Source organism: Perca fluviatilis, chromosome 20 (assembly GCF_010015445.1).
Source record: "Perca fluviatilis chromosome 20, GENO_Pfluv_1.0, whole genome shotgun sequence".
Classification (NCBI taxonomy): domain Eukaryota; kingdom Metazoa; phylum Chordata; class Actinopteri; order Perciformes; family Percidae; genus Perca; species Perca fluviatilis.
In genome coordinates, this window is record NC_053131.1 from 21,685,230 (window position 1) to 21,704,465 (window position 19,236).

The 19,236-nt window shown below is 41.3% G+C and overlaps 1 protein-coding gene across 4 annotated transcripts in view; it reads right to left on the reverse strand.

Moving 5' to 3' along the window:
* Positions 1 to 18,541, reverse strand: part of LOC120549379 (regulator of G-protein signaling 6-like) — a 47,521-nt gene extending 28,980 nt beyond the window's left edge. The window contains exons 1-2 of one of the 4 annotated variants that reach the window (XM_039786263.1): positions 18,516 to 18,541; positions 12,084 to 12,179 (exon numbers count right to left, since the gene is read on the reverse strand). In XM_039786263.1, coding sequence (XP_039642197.1) covers positions 12,084 to 12,167 — 84 coding nt within the window. In that variant the 5' untranslated portion in view covers positions 12,168 to 12,179; positions 18,516 to 18,541. Of the gene's footprint in view, positions 1 to 12,083; positions 12,380 to 15,110; positions 15,561 to 18,515 lie in introns of those variants that run through there. The other 3 variants (XM_039786264.1, XM_039786261.1, XM_039786262.1) reach the window with 3 other exon arrangements.
* Positions 18,542 to 19,236: the final 695 nt, after the last annotated feature.

Consider the following 19,236-nt stretch of genomic DNA (forward strand, 5'->3'; position numbering starts at 1 on the left):
CTTTGCAACAAAACTGTTACAAGTTCAGTTATTATTTATTTCCATCAGGGGGGTCTCATGCAGGTTGTAATGCAATGTGTCAATGTAGAACCGCCACTGAAAAAAAAATACCTTATGCTATTCGCATATGTGCTCCTAAATACATTTTACAGTTTAGTCGCAAATGCGAGAGAAGCGGTCGCACTTTAGAGCTCTGCACCCTGCTGCAGCATTGTCACTGCCCCTCTCTTTCTGTGGCTTGAGCCCAAACGATTCTGATGTTTATTAGCTTAAAAAGCTCCAGCGCGCCCTTCCTACTGTCATTTCCGTTAACGTAGACCAATTTCCATTTAAAGCAGTGGTGTTAAATTCAAAGCTGGGTGTATTGGAGTGTCTAAATAAATAAGGCTCATGTTGCGTGACACGTGTAAGTGGTTGAGAAGGAAGGTGAGATTAATAAAGGTCTCTCGCTCTGGTGGAAGTTATACGATACTTGGTTTAGAAGACTCTCTCTGGTCGTGAAATTTGAACATACTGTATTCAGGCAAAACAAACCCCATGTAAATTGCTAATAGAGCTTGCCCTTGGTGCAAAATGTAAATGCAGGTTCAACCTTCATCAAGCCAAGCTGAAAAACCTGAGTCCAGGTTCGGCATTACTCCTTCACTGAGGTGTTCCTCTCACTCAGTTTGATGAAAGTAATCACGGCTTTGTTATGGATTTGGCCTCTGACGTATGAGTTATTGACAGAGCAATTGAAATGGAAATGGTAATCGGCACAAAGCAAGGTCTCCCACAAGGACCTTTCTATTATTTTCAAGCTGAGGAAGAAGAAAGAGGAAAATCGGCCACTGATTATCTAACTCACTCACATTATGTCAAATAGTCCAGCCTCCCTAGTGTCACAAATCTAGTATGAAATCTCCCTGCGCACCAGAGGATAACACTTTAATTTTTGACAAATGGGTTGCTTAGACCCTTATGACTGCAGCAGTAACTGAACAAGATAAACACACAAGGACATTTCAGTCATTTGTCCCAATTCATTTCTAGAGGTTGGGGAGTTAACTTAACCAAGAAATCCCAAGAGGCAAAGTTACAGAGTCCGTGTGGTCCGAACCAAACTGAGGTTGGGGATGTGGTTTTGGGGGAGCAGGTCCATGGAGTGAGGACAAATGGTCTGGTCTCTCCTCTGAGGGCCTTTTTAATAATAATACATTTTATTTCTAAAGCGCTTTACATGGTACTCAAAGACACTTTACAGTAAAACCAGCACATATAGCACATTAAAAACAGATAAGCAATAAAACCAAAACATAAAACAAGCATATTAAAAGCAATTTATGAACAATAAAACCAGTAACTATCAGGTGAGAAATGTAAGACTATTGTATGTGGAAAGCTAATCTGAAGAGGTGTGTTTTGATTAGTGTTTTGAATGCGTCCAGGTCAGTACAGTCACGGCAGTGTATGGGTAGGGAGTTCCAGAGGGAGGGGGCTGCAATGGTGAAAGCTCTGTCACCCCAGGTACGGTGTTTAGTCAGACTAGCTGGCCATGGTGATTAATATTTGGGGCATGGGTGACTCATCCCTGCTACAGCCTCAACCCAGAGACAATTACAGGGAGTCACACCACTCCAGCAACAGACACTCCATCATTACCTGCGGTTCAACAATGCACAGATGACACTCTGTCCCTCTCTGTCTGTCTCCCCCTTATCTGAGTCAGACCTTCTATTTTAAGTGGAACTCTATCCTATCAGATGTGTCTGTAAACAATACAAATGGCGGTGTTGGCAGATGGCGCTGCGATTACCGTACATTTAAAAAGGTTGTTAATCAGCGAATTTCATTCACAGTCTTCATTCTGTGACAAGCTGTATTGTGCTCTTTGTCTTTGTCAGAGGTAATTAAAAGCTATTTGAAGAATGTGTGAATGAGTGAGACGAGATTCTTCTGTTATTTTTCATTTTCTAGAACTTTGATTTTCTGAGTAGAGCGAGAGAGTGGTCTAATGAGGCTTTCGAAGATTAAAATATGAAATATTTTGTAATCGGGCAGTGTCACTGCCCGATTTTTTTTTAAATCAAAGAACCATACTTGATCAGTTGTATTCAGCATATTGAGGACATTCTCATCACTGTCTGGTCTGTCAACTCAGGGATAAAATGTACCACCAACAAAAAGAAACTGTCAGCAGAGACAAAACTTGCCTTTTCTTTGATTAGCAGTGTAGTCAGAGTGAAAGTGGGACAAGGAGAGGAGCATTTCTTGACAAGATCCCCAGAGGTTTGAACTAGTTGGGAGTTGAAGTTGCAGCTAAAATTGAAGCATGAAGAAGATGGAGGGCCCTATTTTAACGATCTGAAACGCAAGTATGAAACGCAAAACGCAAGTAGCTTTGTGGGCGGGTCTCGGGCGCTGTTGCTATTATAACGGCGGGATAAATGACTCTTGCGCCCGACGCAAATCTAAAATGGGTTGGTCTGAAGTAGCTAGGTGTGGTTTGGGTTGTGAACGCGGAAAATAACCAATCAGAGCATCATCTCACATTCCCTTTAAGAGCGCGCCTTGTTCCATGGCGGATTGCTATTATGACGGCGGATTTGCCCGGTACCGCCCCGCGGAGCTGTCCGGATGCGGTAAAATTAAAAATGCCCGTCTTGTCCAGGTGGCGATGTTGCTGCGGCCTCTCGGCGCATCTCCTCAAGTCTGGAGAGGATTGCTGCAGCCATGGAGCGTACCTCCAAACGCCCCACTTGCACCTGTTGTGCCCCTTCCTCCTCCCCCCACTCCATCTCCGTCCACCCGCTCCACCAGGAGCGCATCGAGCATTACTCCCGGACCAGATCGCGCCGGAGTGTCCAATCCCACCGTAGTTCAACATCACGTCTCCTTAAATCCTCTAATATTTCCTCATTTATGTCATCAACACATCTATGATTCATGGAAATGTTGTGTAAAACACAACCAGCCACAAAGAATGCTGCGACTTTTTGAGGACTGTACTGTAAAATGCCTCCTGATCTATCCAAACACCTGAAGCGCATTTTCAGTAATATTTTTCTTTGTAATTATGTATGGTTTGCAAAAATGGGAACTGCTGCGTCCATTTAGATGAGAGAAGCAAAGTGTATGCGCGTTGTGCACATGCTACATTATGGCCAAGCATTTGCCCCTGAAATAGCATCTGAATAACGCACTACTGACTTTAGACTAGCGCCACTGACTTTAGACCAGGTTTTTCCTGGTCAGTGGCGGAATTGTTTTCTGAAACTGCAAAATAGCACCAGGTAACGTTTGCACCGGAACGCGCCTCCTCTTTCGCTGAACCGCCCCGGGAGTGCAAATACATTCCCTAATTTACCGACGTGCGTCTGTGGAGGGAAAAGTCCGCTGTGCGTCGGGTGCAAAATAGGAATGATACATGCGTCGGTGTACAAAGGCAATTGCGCTGAGTGCAAGATAGGGCCCGGAGTTGTAAAAGAGGAAGAGCCGAGCGGATTTCAGAGGCAGGGTCAGATTTTGAGTAGTAAGATGCAAGCATGTATCTGAACAATTGTCACTTGGTTTTCACTAAATGTGTGAACTCTATACTGAGAATCGTTATCTCTGATCATACAAGTATTTCTTTTTAATGCTCCTTTAAAGTTGTTACTTTGCAGGACAAATGAACCATCTGCTCCGGCATCCTTAATGCTCAATCAACTATTCAATTTTCATCAGCTGAATTGAGTCAAAGCAGACATACGGCTTGTTCTGCAGGCACAAATGATTTGGTTAGCCACTTTAATGACCTGTACCCATCAGCCTTGGATGCTACTGCACCCTTGAAAACTAGATCAGTTCACAAAGTTAATCCATCTCCATGGCTTAATGACGCAACACTGGTCGTAAAAAAAAAGAAGAGGACAGAAAAGCTTAATACAATTACAATGTAAACCTCCTGTAAATATGTTTTGATATTCATTTTTTTCATAATGTTCCCAGAGAAGTTTTAAAATGTATTAGTATTCAGTACTGGAAAGTATTTATCCTTTTTGTTTTGCTATACAGTCCTGCTATACAATTTGAAGCTGTACGGGAGCACTTAGCCCAGTTGATGATGTCAGGCAATTGACTGCCTCATGGGCTTAAAGGGTAACTACCGTTTTTTTTCATACCAATCTTTGACATTGGTGCAGTATTAAGCAAGATGGCTGCAGTCGGCGGCGGCGAAACAAGCTACAATGTAAGTTTGCATTTACCTTCACAATAGTGCTTGTTTTGCCACTGACAGGCTCAGATTGATATTCTAAGTGTCTGACAACATCATGGAAAGGATCCCTTCAGAGATAGACCTTTAAAACCTCTTTGAGACCTTTCTGTTTAACCAGAAACAGCTCTGAAGTCGCTAGCGCTAAACCCACCAGACTCTATTTAAAAAAGCAATACTTTTAGCGTGTATAGAGCCAACCTATTTTTACATATAAATCGGTAAACTATGTATTTATTTCAACCAAAACTCGAGTTGTGATGGTTGGAAAACTGGAAAGACGACCCAAAACCGCATTTCATAGTTTTATTTTGTTTCTGTCGAATTTGAATGAAGTGTATTTTACGATGCTAAAATTACTGTTTATTTACATGGAGTCTGGTGGGTTTAGCGAACGCAATTTCGCGGATGTTTTTATGTTTAAAAAAAGTTCGACACTTAGCATATAAATCTGAGCCTGTCAGTGGCAAAACGAGCACTTTTGTGAAGGTATATACAAGCTGGACAATTGTAACAAACTCTGGCTGGGCCAATCACATCATGTATAGAGTCGGTGGGCGGGCTTATGGCTGCTGCTGCTGGGAACAGCGGTCTTTGGAATTGGCTTTGGCCACGACTCTGGAAGTTCTCAAAAGTTTAATCTATCAACTAGCTCTGCTACCTTCTTCGTTGCTCTGCCTGGTTGTAGCGCTATCCTATTACGTGCAGAGGGAATTTGAAAGACAACGGTTTATCCCGCCCCTCGGATTGAGCCCTGCCAACGGTGAGTCCCAGACCCAACATCTTGATGTGGGTCTGGCTTGTCAGGCTAGGACAATTGCCCTATCAACAAACACTGTAGCTTGTTTCGCTGCTGCCAACTGCAGCGATCTTGCTTAATACTGGACCAATTTCAAAGATTGTTGTTCCAATCAGTCACTTAGACACAAACACATAGTCCAAGTTGAAAAAAAAAAACAGTAGTTACCCTTTAATCCTACTTTTTAAATAGAATCTACTCAGCAGATTTCATCGGTCAGGGTCACACATGTCTCAGTGGTTCTATTGTTTTCTCCATGTCCCCTGTTGGCAAAATCAATCTCGACCAAGGGTGGCTCAGTCTGGCCATCTCCATACATTGCTGACTTTGAGTTCAACCTTAAGTCCTCAGGCTACACTTAAGAAGTTTTTTTTTTCTCTTTGAATTGAGAGGGCCTTTACTATTACTTTCTTATTACTATCTTTTTCAACTTTTGTTTAATGCTTTCTATCATTATTTTTGTTTTAATGGCTTTACTCTTCTTGTATTGATTCCCTCTCTGGCAGAAACTTTGTAAAATAAGTGCAATATAGGTTTATAATTATTGTCTCTGTTACTGTGAATTAATCTATTTAAAGTGTGACAAAACCATGTGGGACTGTAATAGCTTGTTCTCTTTTTACATCCTATTTTTTACTAATTCAGTGTGTCAGCACTACTGCAGGGCTACAGTTTGCCCAGCTAGTCACTGCTGTCAGACTGTCAGAGTGTCACCACAGGGCACAGAGGACCAGCAGCTTTTAACACATTAATGTCAGAGCCGGTTCCAATGATCCATTAGTATTTACTGTGCATGATGACACAAGAGTTTAATCTTTATTAGCATCGATCATTAACAACAGTTTAGGGCAACAGTTTCCTCGCTGACGCTATTACACATCAACTTGAACACAGTGAATGGAAACTTTGTTTGTCGATGAGGAAATTCTCTTCAAGTCAACTGCTATAATTGTGTCTTCATTTATAGTATTTTCATTTAATCTGCTATTTAGGAACGCAGTGAGCTCCCTGTCCTGCAGAGATGCTGAGGTTTTTCAGAGTACAGTGGGAGGCATTAAAGGCAGACTCCATCCCTAGTGCGATTTCAAGCAGCCTTTTCAGCATGTGATAAGTCTGAGGCTCCGGGGGGGTTGGAGGCCATTTACAAGTGGGACACAGTGGTGCCAACCACCAAGATCCCTATTAACATCACCCTTTTCATGCATATGCAGCTTTACACTTCAGTCCAAAAACGAAGCACAGAAACACTGGCTGCCTTATTAAATGTGTTCCTTTAAGAGCACACTGTCAGCAATGTGTGAACAGGGAGGGAGAACAGGAGAGGTACTGGCACAGGAAGGACTTTCCTCACTGGAGAAAAGCCTTTTATTTCAGTCACAGTCATTCTCTATGGATGAGGTAAATAATCCTGTCAACACAGTGCGAAGCCTGCCAAAACACTGTGAATTATTATCCAATTATGATTTGTTTTTCAGTGGGCTTCCAGGATTTTCATGTGTTGGTCCTTCTGCTCAACTGGAAAGAAGAGACTGGCCGACACATTAAACTAACAGGAGCTGGTTATATAAGAGATGGAGCTTTACACTGTTACTGTTGTTTTATCTTATTGACCTGACTAGGAAAGCAACCCACACTGGCACTTAGCATACACGCACACTAGGCTTCAGCGTGACCCTGATAGTTCAGCCCATACCAGCGAGTCAGATAAAGGCTGCCGGGGTGCAAGTGGAGACGGTGTTAAAACGGTCATGCATGATAAAGCACAGGGAGACCTCATCCCTACAGCTGCAGAAGTGATATCCAGAGCGTTCAGCTGGACTGTTATCTTAAGTGCACACAGGAACAGCGTGTAGTGGCCCATAGACACCTCGGATGGAGGTTAGTCTAAAGAGAGGTGAGATATACCTTCTATGGGCCTCAGGGGCACTTCAGAGAGAGAAGACAAGTGTGACTCATGGGGCGGAAGCACAGAGACAAATAAGCAATCTTCCTTCTGACCAGCAGAATGAGCGATTCAGTCCTCTTCGCCCTTCAAACCCAACCAGCTGTCAGTCCCTGTTGTGGTAAGCCAATAGATGATGCTTTACAGTAATTTCATCTTCTCCTGTCACTTGTCCTTCTCTCCTTCTGTAATTATATGCATATTCCAGTGTGTCTATATCATCCACACTGTAGGAGTGGAAAAAAACAAAATCCCCCCCCTTTTTTAAAAAAAAAAAACAAAAAACCCCCCCCTCTCTCAAGGAGGAGGAGGGGGGGGGGGTTCACTGTAGTGGACTTCATTGCGGCTTTTTTACTCTCACCCTATGTTAGATTTAACATCTATCCAGTCTGAAGGAATGACACAGATGTGATAACTTGTGTTAGTCCTCCCATAACTCCTGTTATCTTGTATCACAGCACTGTAATGTTCATGCAAATTCAAAAATCTGTCCAACTGCCTTAGAAACTGTGTTTTATTAAGGCATTAAAAGCCCACTTTTCTTTATATAATTTGTTTTTTTCCCACTTTAGTCCTTCTTTTTTTAACATTAAGAAGCACATACATGGATAAAAATACCAAGTGATGATAAAACATGAGCTGGATATGAAGAAATGAATGGGGAAATATGATGTCTCAGAGGACCAGATATTTTTCACAAAGATGGAAAGCTTGAAATGAGTTTCAATTATTAATTAGCAAGAAGCAGAAGAAAGGCTGAACAAAGGAAATGGTGAAGGCAGAAAAAGAACGAGGGAAAGGTAGTAAAAAAAAAAAAACAAGACGAGCAGCTCTGTGAGGTGGTATTGAGCCACAGCCGTGCTCTGAACTACATGCTAATATCAGAATGCTAACATGCTCATAATAACAATGTTACAACATGCTAATGTTTAGCAGGTAACATTTTCCAACGCCGTTGTAGTTTAGCGTGTTGGCATGCTAGCATTTGAGAATAAGCAATAAATACCAGCAAGCCATACTGAGGACGCTACAAAATAAAAGATGTGCGGCTGTGGCTCAGGAGGTAGAGCGTAATCACAGGATTGGTGGTTCAATCCCCAGCTCCTCAGTCAGAGTGTCCTTGGGTAGATGCTAGATCACATAACAAATCTGGCATACTCTGCAAGCGTCAACACTGAAGTTAGTAGCTAGCTACTGTTAGGTATGAATGGTTAAGGTTAGGTTAAAAGGCAGGGTTAGGGTTACATCTCGTTACTTATAAGGGTTATACCTTACAAGTTCAAATAACCATCTGTGTGTTAACACCTGCGCAGTATGCTTGTGTTGTCGTTCGGTGGGTACGATCTAGCATCTAATGTGTCCCTGGGCAAGACACTGACTGAACACCAAATTGATCTTGATGTTCAGACCTTGCATGGTAGCTTGCTGCTATTGGTGTGTGAATGAGTGAATTAAAGGCAAATTCTTAAATGCTTTTGACAAAAATCCTATATAAATCCAACCATTTACCATTAAGATCAAGGCAAAAATCAATGTAATTTTTCTCTAATGCGTTTTTTTAAGGGGAATACCGCCAACAAAACAAAACACCCAAGCCGAATATATCACCTGAAATGTAAAGAGAAAAAAATACGCCTGACACCATCAGAGAATCACTAAAGTCAGCAGACTATAAATACAGTATCTGTACAAAATGTAATGGCAATAAATCCTATACTTAGTAAGACAGTGGCTATAATGTGGATTTTCTGTTCCAATTTACCTTACAGATGCAGTGTAGTGTATGAAGCTAGAACATATCAGTTTTAATTGTCAACCAAACTCTAAAGCTGAGTACTAAAGCTCACACATACCCAAAGGCCACTGGTACCAAGTAGTAGTTTGAACTTCATGGCATGGCTAATTACTAATATTTACCCACTAATGGCTCCTAAAACTCATCTGGATAAAAGGTTTGTGTAATTGTACCACACATACTGTGGCTTTAATACCCACTTTCAGGTATGAGTTGATTGCCAAGAATTATCCAATCAAACATTTAATGACCTGAATAGTGCTTTGGTGACAAATAACTGTCTTGGTCCCCCAAGTCAGAGGGGGAAAAAGGGGAACACACACACACACACACACACACACACACACACACACACACACAATTCTCTCCTCAGCTTAATTGCATTTCCCAGCAGAGTACTGCTTCTCATGATGGTTTGAATTTTTGTGTGTGTGTCTCTTGGTGCCAATCCTGTTCCTCTATCCTGCCATATTCTGTCTGCTAAGCATGCCAAACATTGCAAGGAAAAACACAACAACCGGAATGGGGTAGTGCTTGTGTTTTAGTTCCTCTTTGTGCGTGCATTTACACTATGTGTGCAACCTACTTCTGTTAGACCAAAAGTTCTTGAGGCAATAAGACGTCCTGCAGTTATTGGATTGTTTTGCTTCACTTTCTCTTTTCGTGGAATAAGAGAGACAGAGCAAGATAGTTCTGCAGCACCTACACTTCATGGACAAAGACAACCTCCTCCCCTCCCGGGCACTCAGCCTCTCTAATGGCTAAATACATCACATTCACCTTTATCTAACTGCCTACACAGTTAACTTCAGTGTTGCAACAGATATCGCCATATAAGTAAGGTATTTTAACCCGTACTCGCCATACATTTCACAAAGGTGCCGCCCACACTTTAAAATATTTTTAGCTCTTGACTCAGACTACACTAGCCCTTTGCTCCATGCAGTAAGGTGCTGATGTCTTCTATATGACAGGGGGCCTTTGGGATAAAGCTGCCAGTGTTTTCCTAGGAGGCTGAGCATATTGGTGGCCATCTGCCTCTCTGCAAGCACTGCCTCACACTGTGCCAGCCTGCCCACCCACAGAGTCCAGAGGCTGTGGGCGCTCTCCCCTCAAAGACCCAGCACCTTTCTATTGTTTGGCCTATTTGACATCTTCAGCTGGTGAGTGGCAATAAAGTAAAATATAATAAACTATATCAATTCAATTAAAGGTCATTAAGATCACATACTAAGACAAATATTGGGTCTCAAATTATTATTTCTTTGTATGTGAAAAATGCTTTTGCTTAACCAAGTTTCTTTGCATCAGCTTTCTTCCATAAAAGCAAGTGAAAAAAGCAAGAAAATCGCATTTTTACATACATTTTGGGATGGCCCTCGTATTGCTCCTTTTATTATTTTTTGGGGAAATGTGTTGTCAAATCCATCTCTCTATCTTCTAAATGACAATACATCCCTTACTCTTAATCAACGTAGGTTGTTGTCTGCAGGCTTTACAGCTGCAAAACAAGACATTTTTGCAAATGTGGTACACCCCAAGTCTCTCTTTGCAGTCTTACTGGTTTCTGGCCTTTAGTAAAATAGCAAATTTGGAATATACAACAGCTAAGATAAATAGAACATGCTCTAAGACAATAAGGGTATGGACGGCTATCATGGCCCCCCTTGATAATCTGCTTTAATCTCTTTTTTTTTCTTGATGTTTCTGCTTGTTTGGTCATTGTATTCGTCCATATACAATGTATATGTTGTGCCTAAGAGACAATAAACATTTGATCACAAAAAAACTTTCACATTTTCAAAGCAGGAAGGGGCGGAAAACATCCTGTCACTCTCAGCGTCATCTGTCTGTTGTCACTGGGTATGACTAAAACATGAAATGATGGATATCTCCTCAGGCAGCATCCTGACAAGCAAAGTCTAGCCTTTTAAATGTGTTGCCTCCAGCCATGTGTAGTGTTACATAATGAAGTTCTGCCGTGAAATATATGAAGAAACCCAGTTTTACATGCAACTACAGTATATTCTCTCTGCAGAGCGACAGCTTCTTAGACTACATGGAGAATAATGACAAAACTGAATAAACAATGAATGCATTACTATGTACAATATGCACACAAAACAGACCCACATGCAGTACACAAATATTTTTGACAGAAATGTGACGCCTGTTAAGAAATCCGGTCACAATTCTTATTTGATTATTGAATATCATTGCTGGATTCCTGGCAGATACTTCACTGGAAATGCCCACTGCTACCTAACAGGTCTTCACAATAGAAAAGTGATTTGTTTTTGTTGGCAATGCACTTCCACTATCTTTTATATTGCCAACTGCTGATGTGTGACACTCTGTTCGAAGCACACATTCTCAGTAGCATCGCTATTAGAAGTAGAGAAGGTGTTTATTGCAGCTGCAGACTGAAGGTGTTTATTAAAAAAATTGAGGTGTGCAGGAAATTCTTCAAATTGTCCCCAAGCCTGAAACTCTGCAGTGACACAAAGTTAACAACACGCCTAAAAGAGAAATTTTACCACTGACACAGAAGCTTTCAACAATTATTTCATATCCTGTCTTGCCCATCCCTTCAATAATCGGTTTATCTCTATATAAACGGAAAATCATTAGGATCAGGATGAAACAACAGATTTGAGACAGTGGGACCGGATCTGTCAACTGCGGCCTGCTCATAGAACACTTTTTTGCCCTAATCAAGACAGCAGGCTAAGAGGGTAGTGGTGGATCCCGTGGTTTAAGTCTGATCATAAGAAGCTTTTTATTTTTTATTTTTTAAGTGGGCTGTCAGAGTACTGGCAGAGAAATAATGAGCTGATAAAAAGAGTCAGTTGAGGAGGAATAACCATCCCTTCATTGGGCGTTCCCAATCTCGGCCCTCGAAAACCAGCTACTTCCTCCCAGCCGCACATCCGCGTAATTAGCCACCAATACTGCTCACCCTTTCCAATCAAACTGCAGCTATTGAAAGTGAGGCACTATGGGTAATTACCCTGGACACTAAAAGGACCTTTCACTGTCCAAACCCTCACCGATGGGATTGAGAGCTTATTAAAACACTGGAGAGATGAAGTTTGCCAGACTAGTGGTGGTACAGTACAGTGGTAAGAAGAAGGTCCTGAAGGACTAAGAGAGCTCGTTTCAGGATGGCATCCTGACAACTGAGTGTGGTAGGTACACACTAATACGGACCAGTGGGCTGTCAGGAGCCTGTCTATGGGTCATTGCCTGCAGAGAATTATTCTCCCTTCATGTAGGCCAGACATGTAGCACACACACATAGAGTAAGCCTTACTTTTCTGTAGACGATCATGTTGGGGGAGTCCTCTTCTGGATCAGTGGTGCCCACACCTCCCTGGTCTCTGGACCCCTCCGCCATTTTCACTCAGTCCTGTCGAAGAAACAGATGAAAACATGAATACAGCACCCAGCATCCCCTGGACGATGGAAGAACACAAAATTCTGACTAACGATAAACATCAGTCAGAATGTCTATTTCCACCGGGAACCAAAATTCCTCCAGCATTTATCGTCATGACATTCAGCTGCCAAAATGTGTGCTGCTGTCTCGGAAAGGAGACGCCTGTCGCAGTAGGGACAGATAAGAGAGCTCAGGTAGGCTGATGTAAGCAGAATATTAACTAAGCTGCAAAGTCAAATCTCGAGCATACAGTACAATACAGCAGTGATTTTCAAACAGGCCTACTTGTGGAGCACTTCTGCAGTTACCATGAAAGATAGTAGAGTTGCTCATATCATTTTTATGATTTTTTTTTAGCGAAAGAAAATATATCCACATTTTAAGTTAGCTGTAATCCCCAAACACTTGAGTGAATTGAGAGTGAACATGTGTTAGCATGAGCAGTCTAAACAGTTAGTAAAAGTAATAAATGGTGGAAATAGACAGCTTAAAGTAAGTATGGATATATTTATGCTACTACTAAATAGCTAAACTTAACTGGATAAAGGGTTGAAACATGTGCCACTCCATATAGTGGTAGTTTAAATGCAACCTTGATAGACCACATTGACAGTCTATTTGGATAAAAACATTACAACAGTGTCCACTTCATATAATCAATAGTGTCAAATAACATCCAATTACAAATCAAATAAAATCAAGAAAAAGCCTCCAATTGTTAAAAATGCACAGTAAATTAAATATTGGCTGACTTCCTGTTGGGTGAAAAGGATGGCTCCAGGAGGTCTGGCCATGATAAATATGCCTACCAAATTTCATACATCTAGGTCAAACGTACTGCAGGTGCTACTTCTTTGAAATTTCTGTATGGGGCACTATTGAGTAATTTTGTTACACCCAAGAAGACCCATAAAATATCAAAATGTTCACCGGTTCTGATGCGTGTGCAAATTTTCATGAACCTTTAGCACCTCAAAAATGTGATTCATTCGAAAGATTAATAATAATAATAATAATAATCCTATCGATTTCAATAGGGCCTTCACCGACCGACTGTCAGTGCTCGGGCCCTAATGAACACAGGTTGGTAACCACTGCAGTACAGTGTATCAGCTCAGGGGAGTCAGGACGGCAATAATAATTATGTATACAGCACAGATGTGTGCCTACAACACCTAGTCGATGTGGCTATGAGGAGATGAGTCATCTTTCTTCACATAAAAACTGATGTTCATAATGAATGAACCCTCACTGATGTGATGCTTATAGTTTAACTGTGGTTGATGTGTGCCACTATGTTTTTTGTTGTTTTTATGCTAAGCGTTAGTAAGTATTGACTCCATTAGCTGTAATCATAATGGTTACCTCTGATCTGCCTGCACTCCCGCCCCCCCCAGGCTTCATGCTTTGAGAGCTGCTGTTAAGGGATTTATTTACAACCCCTACACAGTCCCCATCACTTTCTCTTAGCTGTCTCCCTCCCTCCCTCCCTCCCTTAATCTCTCAGGAGAATTCATTCTGCTTAACTAAGGATTTCCATAAACTACTCTAACGATTGGGCTTCAACGAGCCCCCTTAGCCTACTCTACCCTTTGGCATTGAAGGCTTCTGTGTGCCTTAAATGGGTTAAACCATTTATTAGTCCTTTAATCATGCTGAGGAACGAGGGGTGAGGGGGTGGATTACACACTTCGACACATTCATAATTTCTGGTACTTCTAAAAACACAAAGTGTGAGAGGATAAAGCTGCCAGGAGAAAAAATAATCACACAGCTCACTATTCACTGTATTTGTGTTTTAAAAAAGAACTATGATGATGAGCTATTGATGGGAGAAAGCACAGAGGATACAGATAGCACTTCATGACAGGCACACATGAGCGGGCACAATATGAAACCTTCATACATTAACTAAATTAGTAACACTGCATCTTGCCAAGGGCCAGCCGCTAGCAAGGGATTTGGAGTAGTTGAATTATGTAATTGTAGCCGTGCAATGTTACAAGTCTGAACAACTGCAGATAATGGCTCTGGCGGAGAGAGGGGAAAATTGAAATAGTTAAAATTCAGCATACCACTGGCTTGCAAAACAGCAGACATGTACGGTGGCTTTGTCACCATAGTTGAACACTTTAATCTATTACACCACAGAGCATGGTGATGCGCATGAGTGAATAAGTAATCATCCGCTGTCGCCTTACTGTTTGTTATTGCCACCAGAAGTGCGGAGTACAGCACTCCCCATTGGTTAACACGTCTGTGCTCTTTTTAGAGTCTGAGCACATTAGACAGCTAATCTTTGCATCTGCCTCAAGGGCCGTATTGAATGGCAGGCACTATGGATTGCATAGCACCTGCTTAAAGAAAACGATAGCAAGCCAATAGGTCCCTTGTGGACAGTAAGCTGTAATTCTAGAGAACTTCCTCCCAATTGAGCTGCTCAAGCATGCAAATCAAACTCCACAGAGAGGTCTGTCCAAGATGTTAATTGAAAGCTTGTGTCAAAGTGAAATGGATGCAATACGGACAGTTGCTAAAAGACAGCCAGAGAGCACCAACGTGCCCTCATGTACAATACACATGCACAATCTCACATCCAAGCAAACACCAATTTGAGGAGACAAACACAAAAGGACACTGCGCACACACACACACACACCACACATATTCACAGGGCAGAACCCCCTGCAATAGCTCAAATAAACAAGCCAATAGATGCCCCGTCAACTGAAACACACTGCCAGCGAGTTCACACACAGAACAAAAACATGCTCCAGATACACGCAGAGCCATATTGTGATTGTGAGTCCCAAAGCTGTGTTCAAGCTCAGCAGGCGAGCAGCTTAGTGCAATGCAACATCTGTGACACCTGATAGTTGCCATTAATGAAGCATTCATTACCTTAGAAACAAAATAATGCCCGGTCCACTCTGCTCCCCCGGTTGGCTCCCCCTTAGCAACAAGCAGCAGGCAGGTTCATGGTATAATTGGCAGAGGGGGAGAGAAAGGGATGAAGAAGACAGGGTGATGAAAGCAGTGAAGCAGCGAGAAAGAGAGTGAGAGAGAGAGAAGCTGGCTGGTCACTGCAGTATTCCTCCTCCTCTGCTTCTCTCTTCACCAGTCCTGCCTTGCCCCGGCAGTTTAGGAAATCCTCACATGTGTACACCTCGTTCATCCCCCCGCTCCCTATGTCTGCATGTGCTCGAAGCGAGTGTGCGAGTGTGTGTGTGTGTGTGTGAGAGAGAGAGAGCGAGAGAGAGAGAGAGAGATGTTGGGAGATGCTGTGCAACAGAGAGGCAGATCAAGTTGGAAAAGGGGGAGGGATAAAGGAATTACAGAATATGAAGGGGAAAAGAGAGGGAGGAGAAAGCCAGACGGTGTGTGTGTGTGTGAGTGATAGAGAGAGAGAGAGAGAGAGAGAGAGAGAGAGAGAGAGAGAGAGAGAGAAAGAGAGAGCACGCACCCTGGATACACAGTGTAGAGGAAAGGAGGACAGGGAGACGCACACTGCAGCAGCGCCCACTGATGCTGAAAATAAGAAACATTTCATTAGGAGGATATTGAAATGCTAATATAAAAACAAGTAACTGTTACTGAGCGCACACACATGCAGGCTATAAATATACATTCCAGACTCTTTGAGCAAGCCGCCTCAGAGATAACGCTTTTCAATTTCCATTCAAAGCTTATGTGTGTGAGGCTTGTTTTCTTAAGCAGGCCATGATCCCAAGTTAGACACATTTCCACAGCTTATATTTGTATTTCTGAATGTTTTTATATCCTCACATTACTATAAATTCCATTTTTGTTCCTGAGGATGGCAAACAGGAACTCTATTTCGGTCTCCAGCGTTCCCCCTTTTGCATGTCTATGTTCTCCTCCTTCCCTCTCTCTTCATGGAAACTCTGGAATCAGTCAAGCTTAAATGGCAAACCCGAATGAATGAACCTTTTTTTCCCTGCAATAAATGAGATCCCAAAAGCCCCCAAGGAAGATACTCCAGAAATAAATGGCATGGCCAATTTGTGAATGCATGCATGCAGAGTGAACACACACAGACACACACATACAGATGTTTTGTGTTGACAGAACCAGTTCACCAGTTATCAGAGAACTATCACACTTGCTTTTCTCCACCATGTGTTCTTCTCTCTTTTAGCAGTGTGCTGTTATCTAAGCAAAGGCTCTCTTAAGCCGCCTTTTCATTCCTTTTGAAAATATTTGAGGTGTTTCGAATATTCCTTACACAGAAAGAAAAGACCCTGAATGAACAGATTTTTATCAAGCTAAACAGAAGAAAAGACTAATTTCCTTCAGTCCAAAGCAGAAGAAGTTAGGAAATTGAACTCAAAACTGCCGTTCTCAGTGAATGTGGTAACCAAGGGAAACCGTCTATTAAAGTGTGAAACCATTCGTCGGCCCACGGTGCTTACACCACACATTTCTCTAATACTTTTCAGCAGGAAAGGAGCAGGTATATTTTAGGGATGGGGGGAAAAAAATCGATATAGCGTATTATCGCAATATTTTCCGTGGCAATACTGTATCGATATACGGACACCAAGTATTGATCTGTTATTATATATGTGTTGGTCAGTTTGTCTGCTTGACAATCCCATTTTGAAACAATAAAATTTAAGTGAGATAAACAAATTTATCTTTTTAGATAATACAGATGTTGACAATGTTTCCTTTTGGGGACATCATTTGAAATTGGGAAATATTTGAAGTTGGAAAAAAGGTAATAAATTGCAATATATCGCAGAATATTGCAATATGTTTAAAATCGCACTAATATCGTATCGTGGCATAAGTATAGTGATGATATCGTATCGTAAGACCTCTGTTGATTCCCACTCCTAGTATATTATATCCCCCATATAAATAGAGCTCTGCTATCACAACTACATGTATACTTCTCTGTACGTCTACCATATAGTAGTTTCCTATCTCCTATCTCCACAGCGCTAACCATATAGCAATATGACATATCACCCATCCCCTCTGATTACAATTAGCCACACACATGAACCACACTGCAGTGACCTGCAATCAGCATATCTTCCTGTCCCATAAGCTGCTCTGGCATTATGGAGTGCCATCATTAACAAGGTAACAGACAGACAGGCAGGCAGGCAGGCAGGCAGGCAGGCAGGCAGACAGACAGATAGATAGACAGACAGAGAGTTCTCTAATCTGCTTTAAGGGGGCCAGCCCTGTTATAATCTGCATTAATGCTAAATTATTGAGCAGACCGTTCACAGCCACACCACTGCCAGAGAGCAACACTACTGGCCACACACATGACATATGGAGACATTCACTGCAGAAAGAACTTATTTAAAAGATAGGTTCACAATTGTTCAAGTATGTCTTACAACAATATCCACATGCCTATACAGTATGTATGTTGAAAAGGATATTGGTCATTGTAATTGTTTCTTATGTCCATACTGACAGAAATCGTCTCCTGATGCATTTTCAATGTAATTTAGGAGATGGGAGACTGTTCACAGTCCTCGTTCTGTGCCAGATGTGTTCCGAAGTTCATCCAAAGGTAATAAGGCTTCAGCAAAGCAGCAAGAGAAAAACATTAAAATGGCAAAAATATTAAGCAATCTCTCTTGGTATTCTTTGTTGTTTGTAAAAAGGACATTTTTAATCTGTGTTTTAAATTGGAGTAATGTTATAGCCATGTATTTATTGATTTTAAACATGTTGTTTTATTGTTAACTTTAGTCTTGCAAAAAATATGTTTATTTCAATTTGTGTTGTTTCAATTTGCTATGTACTTTGGGGTACATGTTTGTAAGAAATATGCTAATATTATAATATGAATAAAATTGTTGAGCAGTCTACTTTTACATGTTTATATGAGTCTGAGTTAGACAAAACATGTTGGTAACAAAGCATGTTGGTATCTTCCGATTTATTAATATGAAATTCCCTCTTTTCAACCATGCTAGCAGCATGACTAGGGATAACGTTTGCAATGCTGGTCGGTCAGTTGAAAAATCTCATTAACTGTTGGAGGACGACTGTCATAAAACATGCTAGATACATAATTATATTTACATTCCAGGCCCCTAGGATACATAATTAGCCATTAAAGTCAACATGTAAAGCCTTAGTTTATGCTAATAGCTCAGCACAACTTTGTTTAGTGCTAACAAGCAAAAGTTAGCATAATAACAAGCTAAACTAAGATGGCGAACTTAGTAAAACACTAACGTTATCTGTTACAATAAAACATCTTATGTTAGTATTGTCACTGTAAGCATGTTGACGTTATGTCAATGACGTTACCTTGTAGCTCCAAGTACAGCCTCACAGAGCTGCTAGAATGTCTGACATGCTAACGTTACTGAAAAGACTCCAAACTATTACTCGATTAATCTTACTCTGAGGCCTCATACTAGCTTCACCTTAACACAGTTTTTCGAAGAACTGCGACTGCAGATTTGCGCCACATCTCTTCCATTGGAATCACATCAGAAATTGATCCCTTCATGGATAGTAGGAACGATTAGCACCAACACCTCTATCAATGTAGTCTACATGGTCATGTGAGTATTACCATATTTTAAGAGACAGACTAAAAAACCTATCCTTTAAAGTAATTAACTAAATGTCTAAAAACAGCTTTGCAGCAGTATAGCCATGACTCTGCAAGACATCACACTCCAGTCATTTCTTGGATCCATAATCGTCCGTCTTCATATTGGTGTCTCTCAGGTTCCTCATCTAGAGCTGCAAATATTAATGATTAATCGATTTGTTGTCAACTTTTAAATTAATCGCCAATTATTTTGATAATCGGTTATGTCATTTTTTATGAAAAAAGTAAAATTCTCTCTTAAAATTCATTCTTAAATGTGAGTATTTTCTGTAGTTTCTTCACTCCTCTATGACAGTCAACTGCATAATCTTTGATTTGTGGACAAAAAAAGACATTTGAGGACGAGCTTTGGAAAAACACTGATCAACATTTTTCATCATTTGACCAAACTAATCGAGAAAATAATCA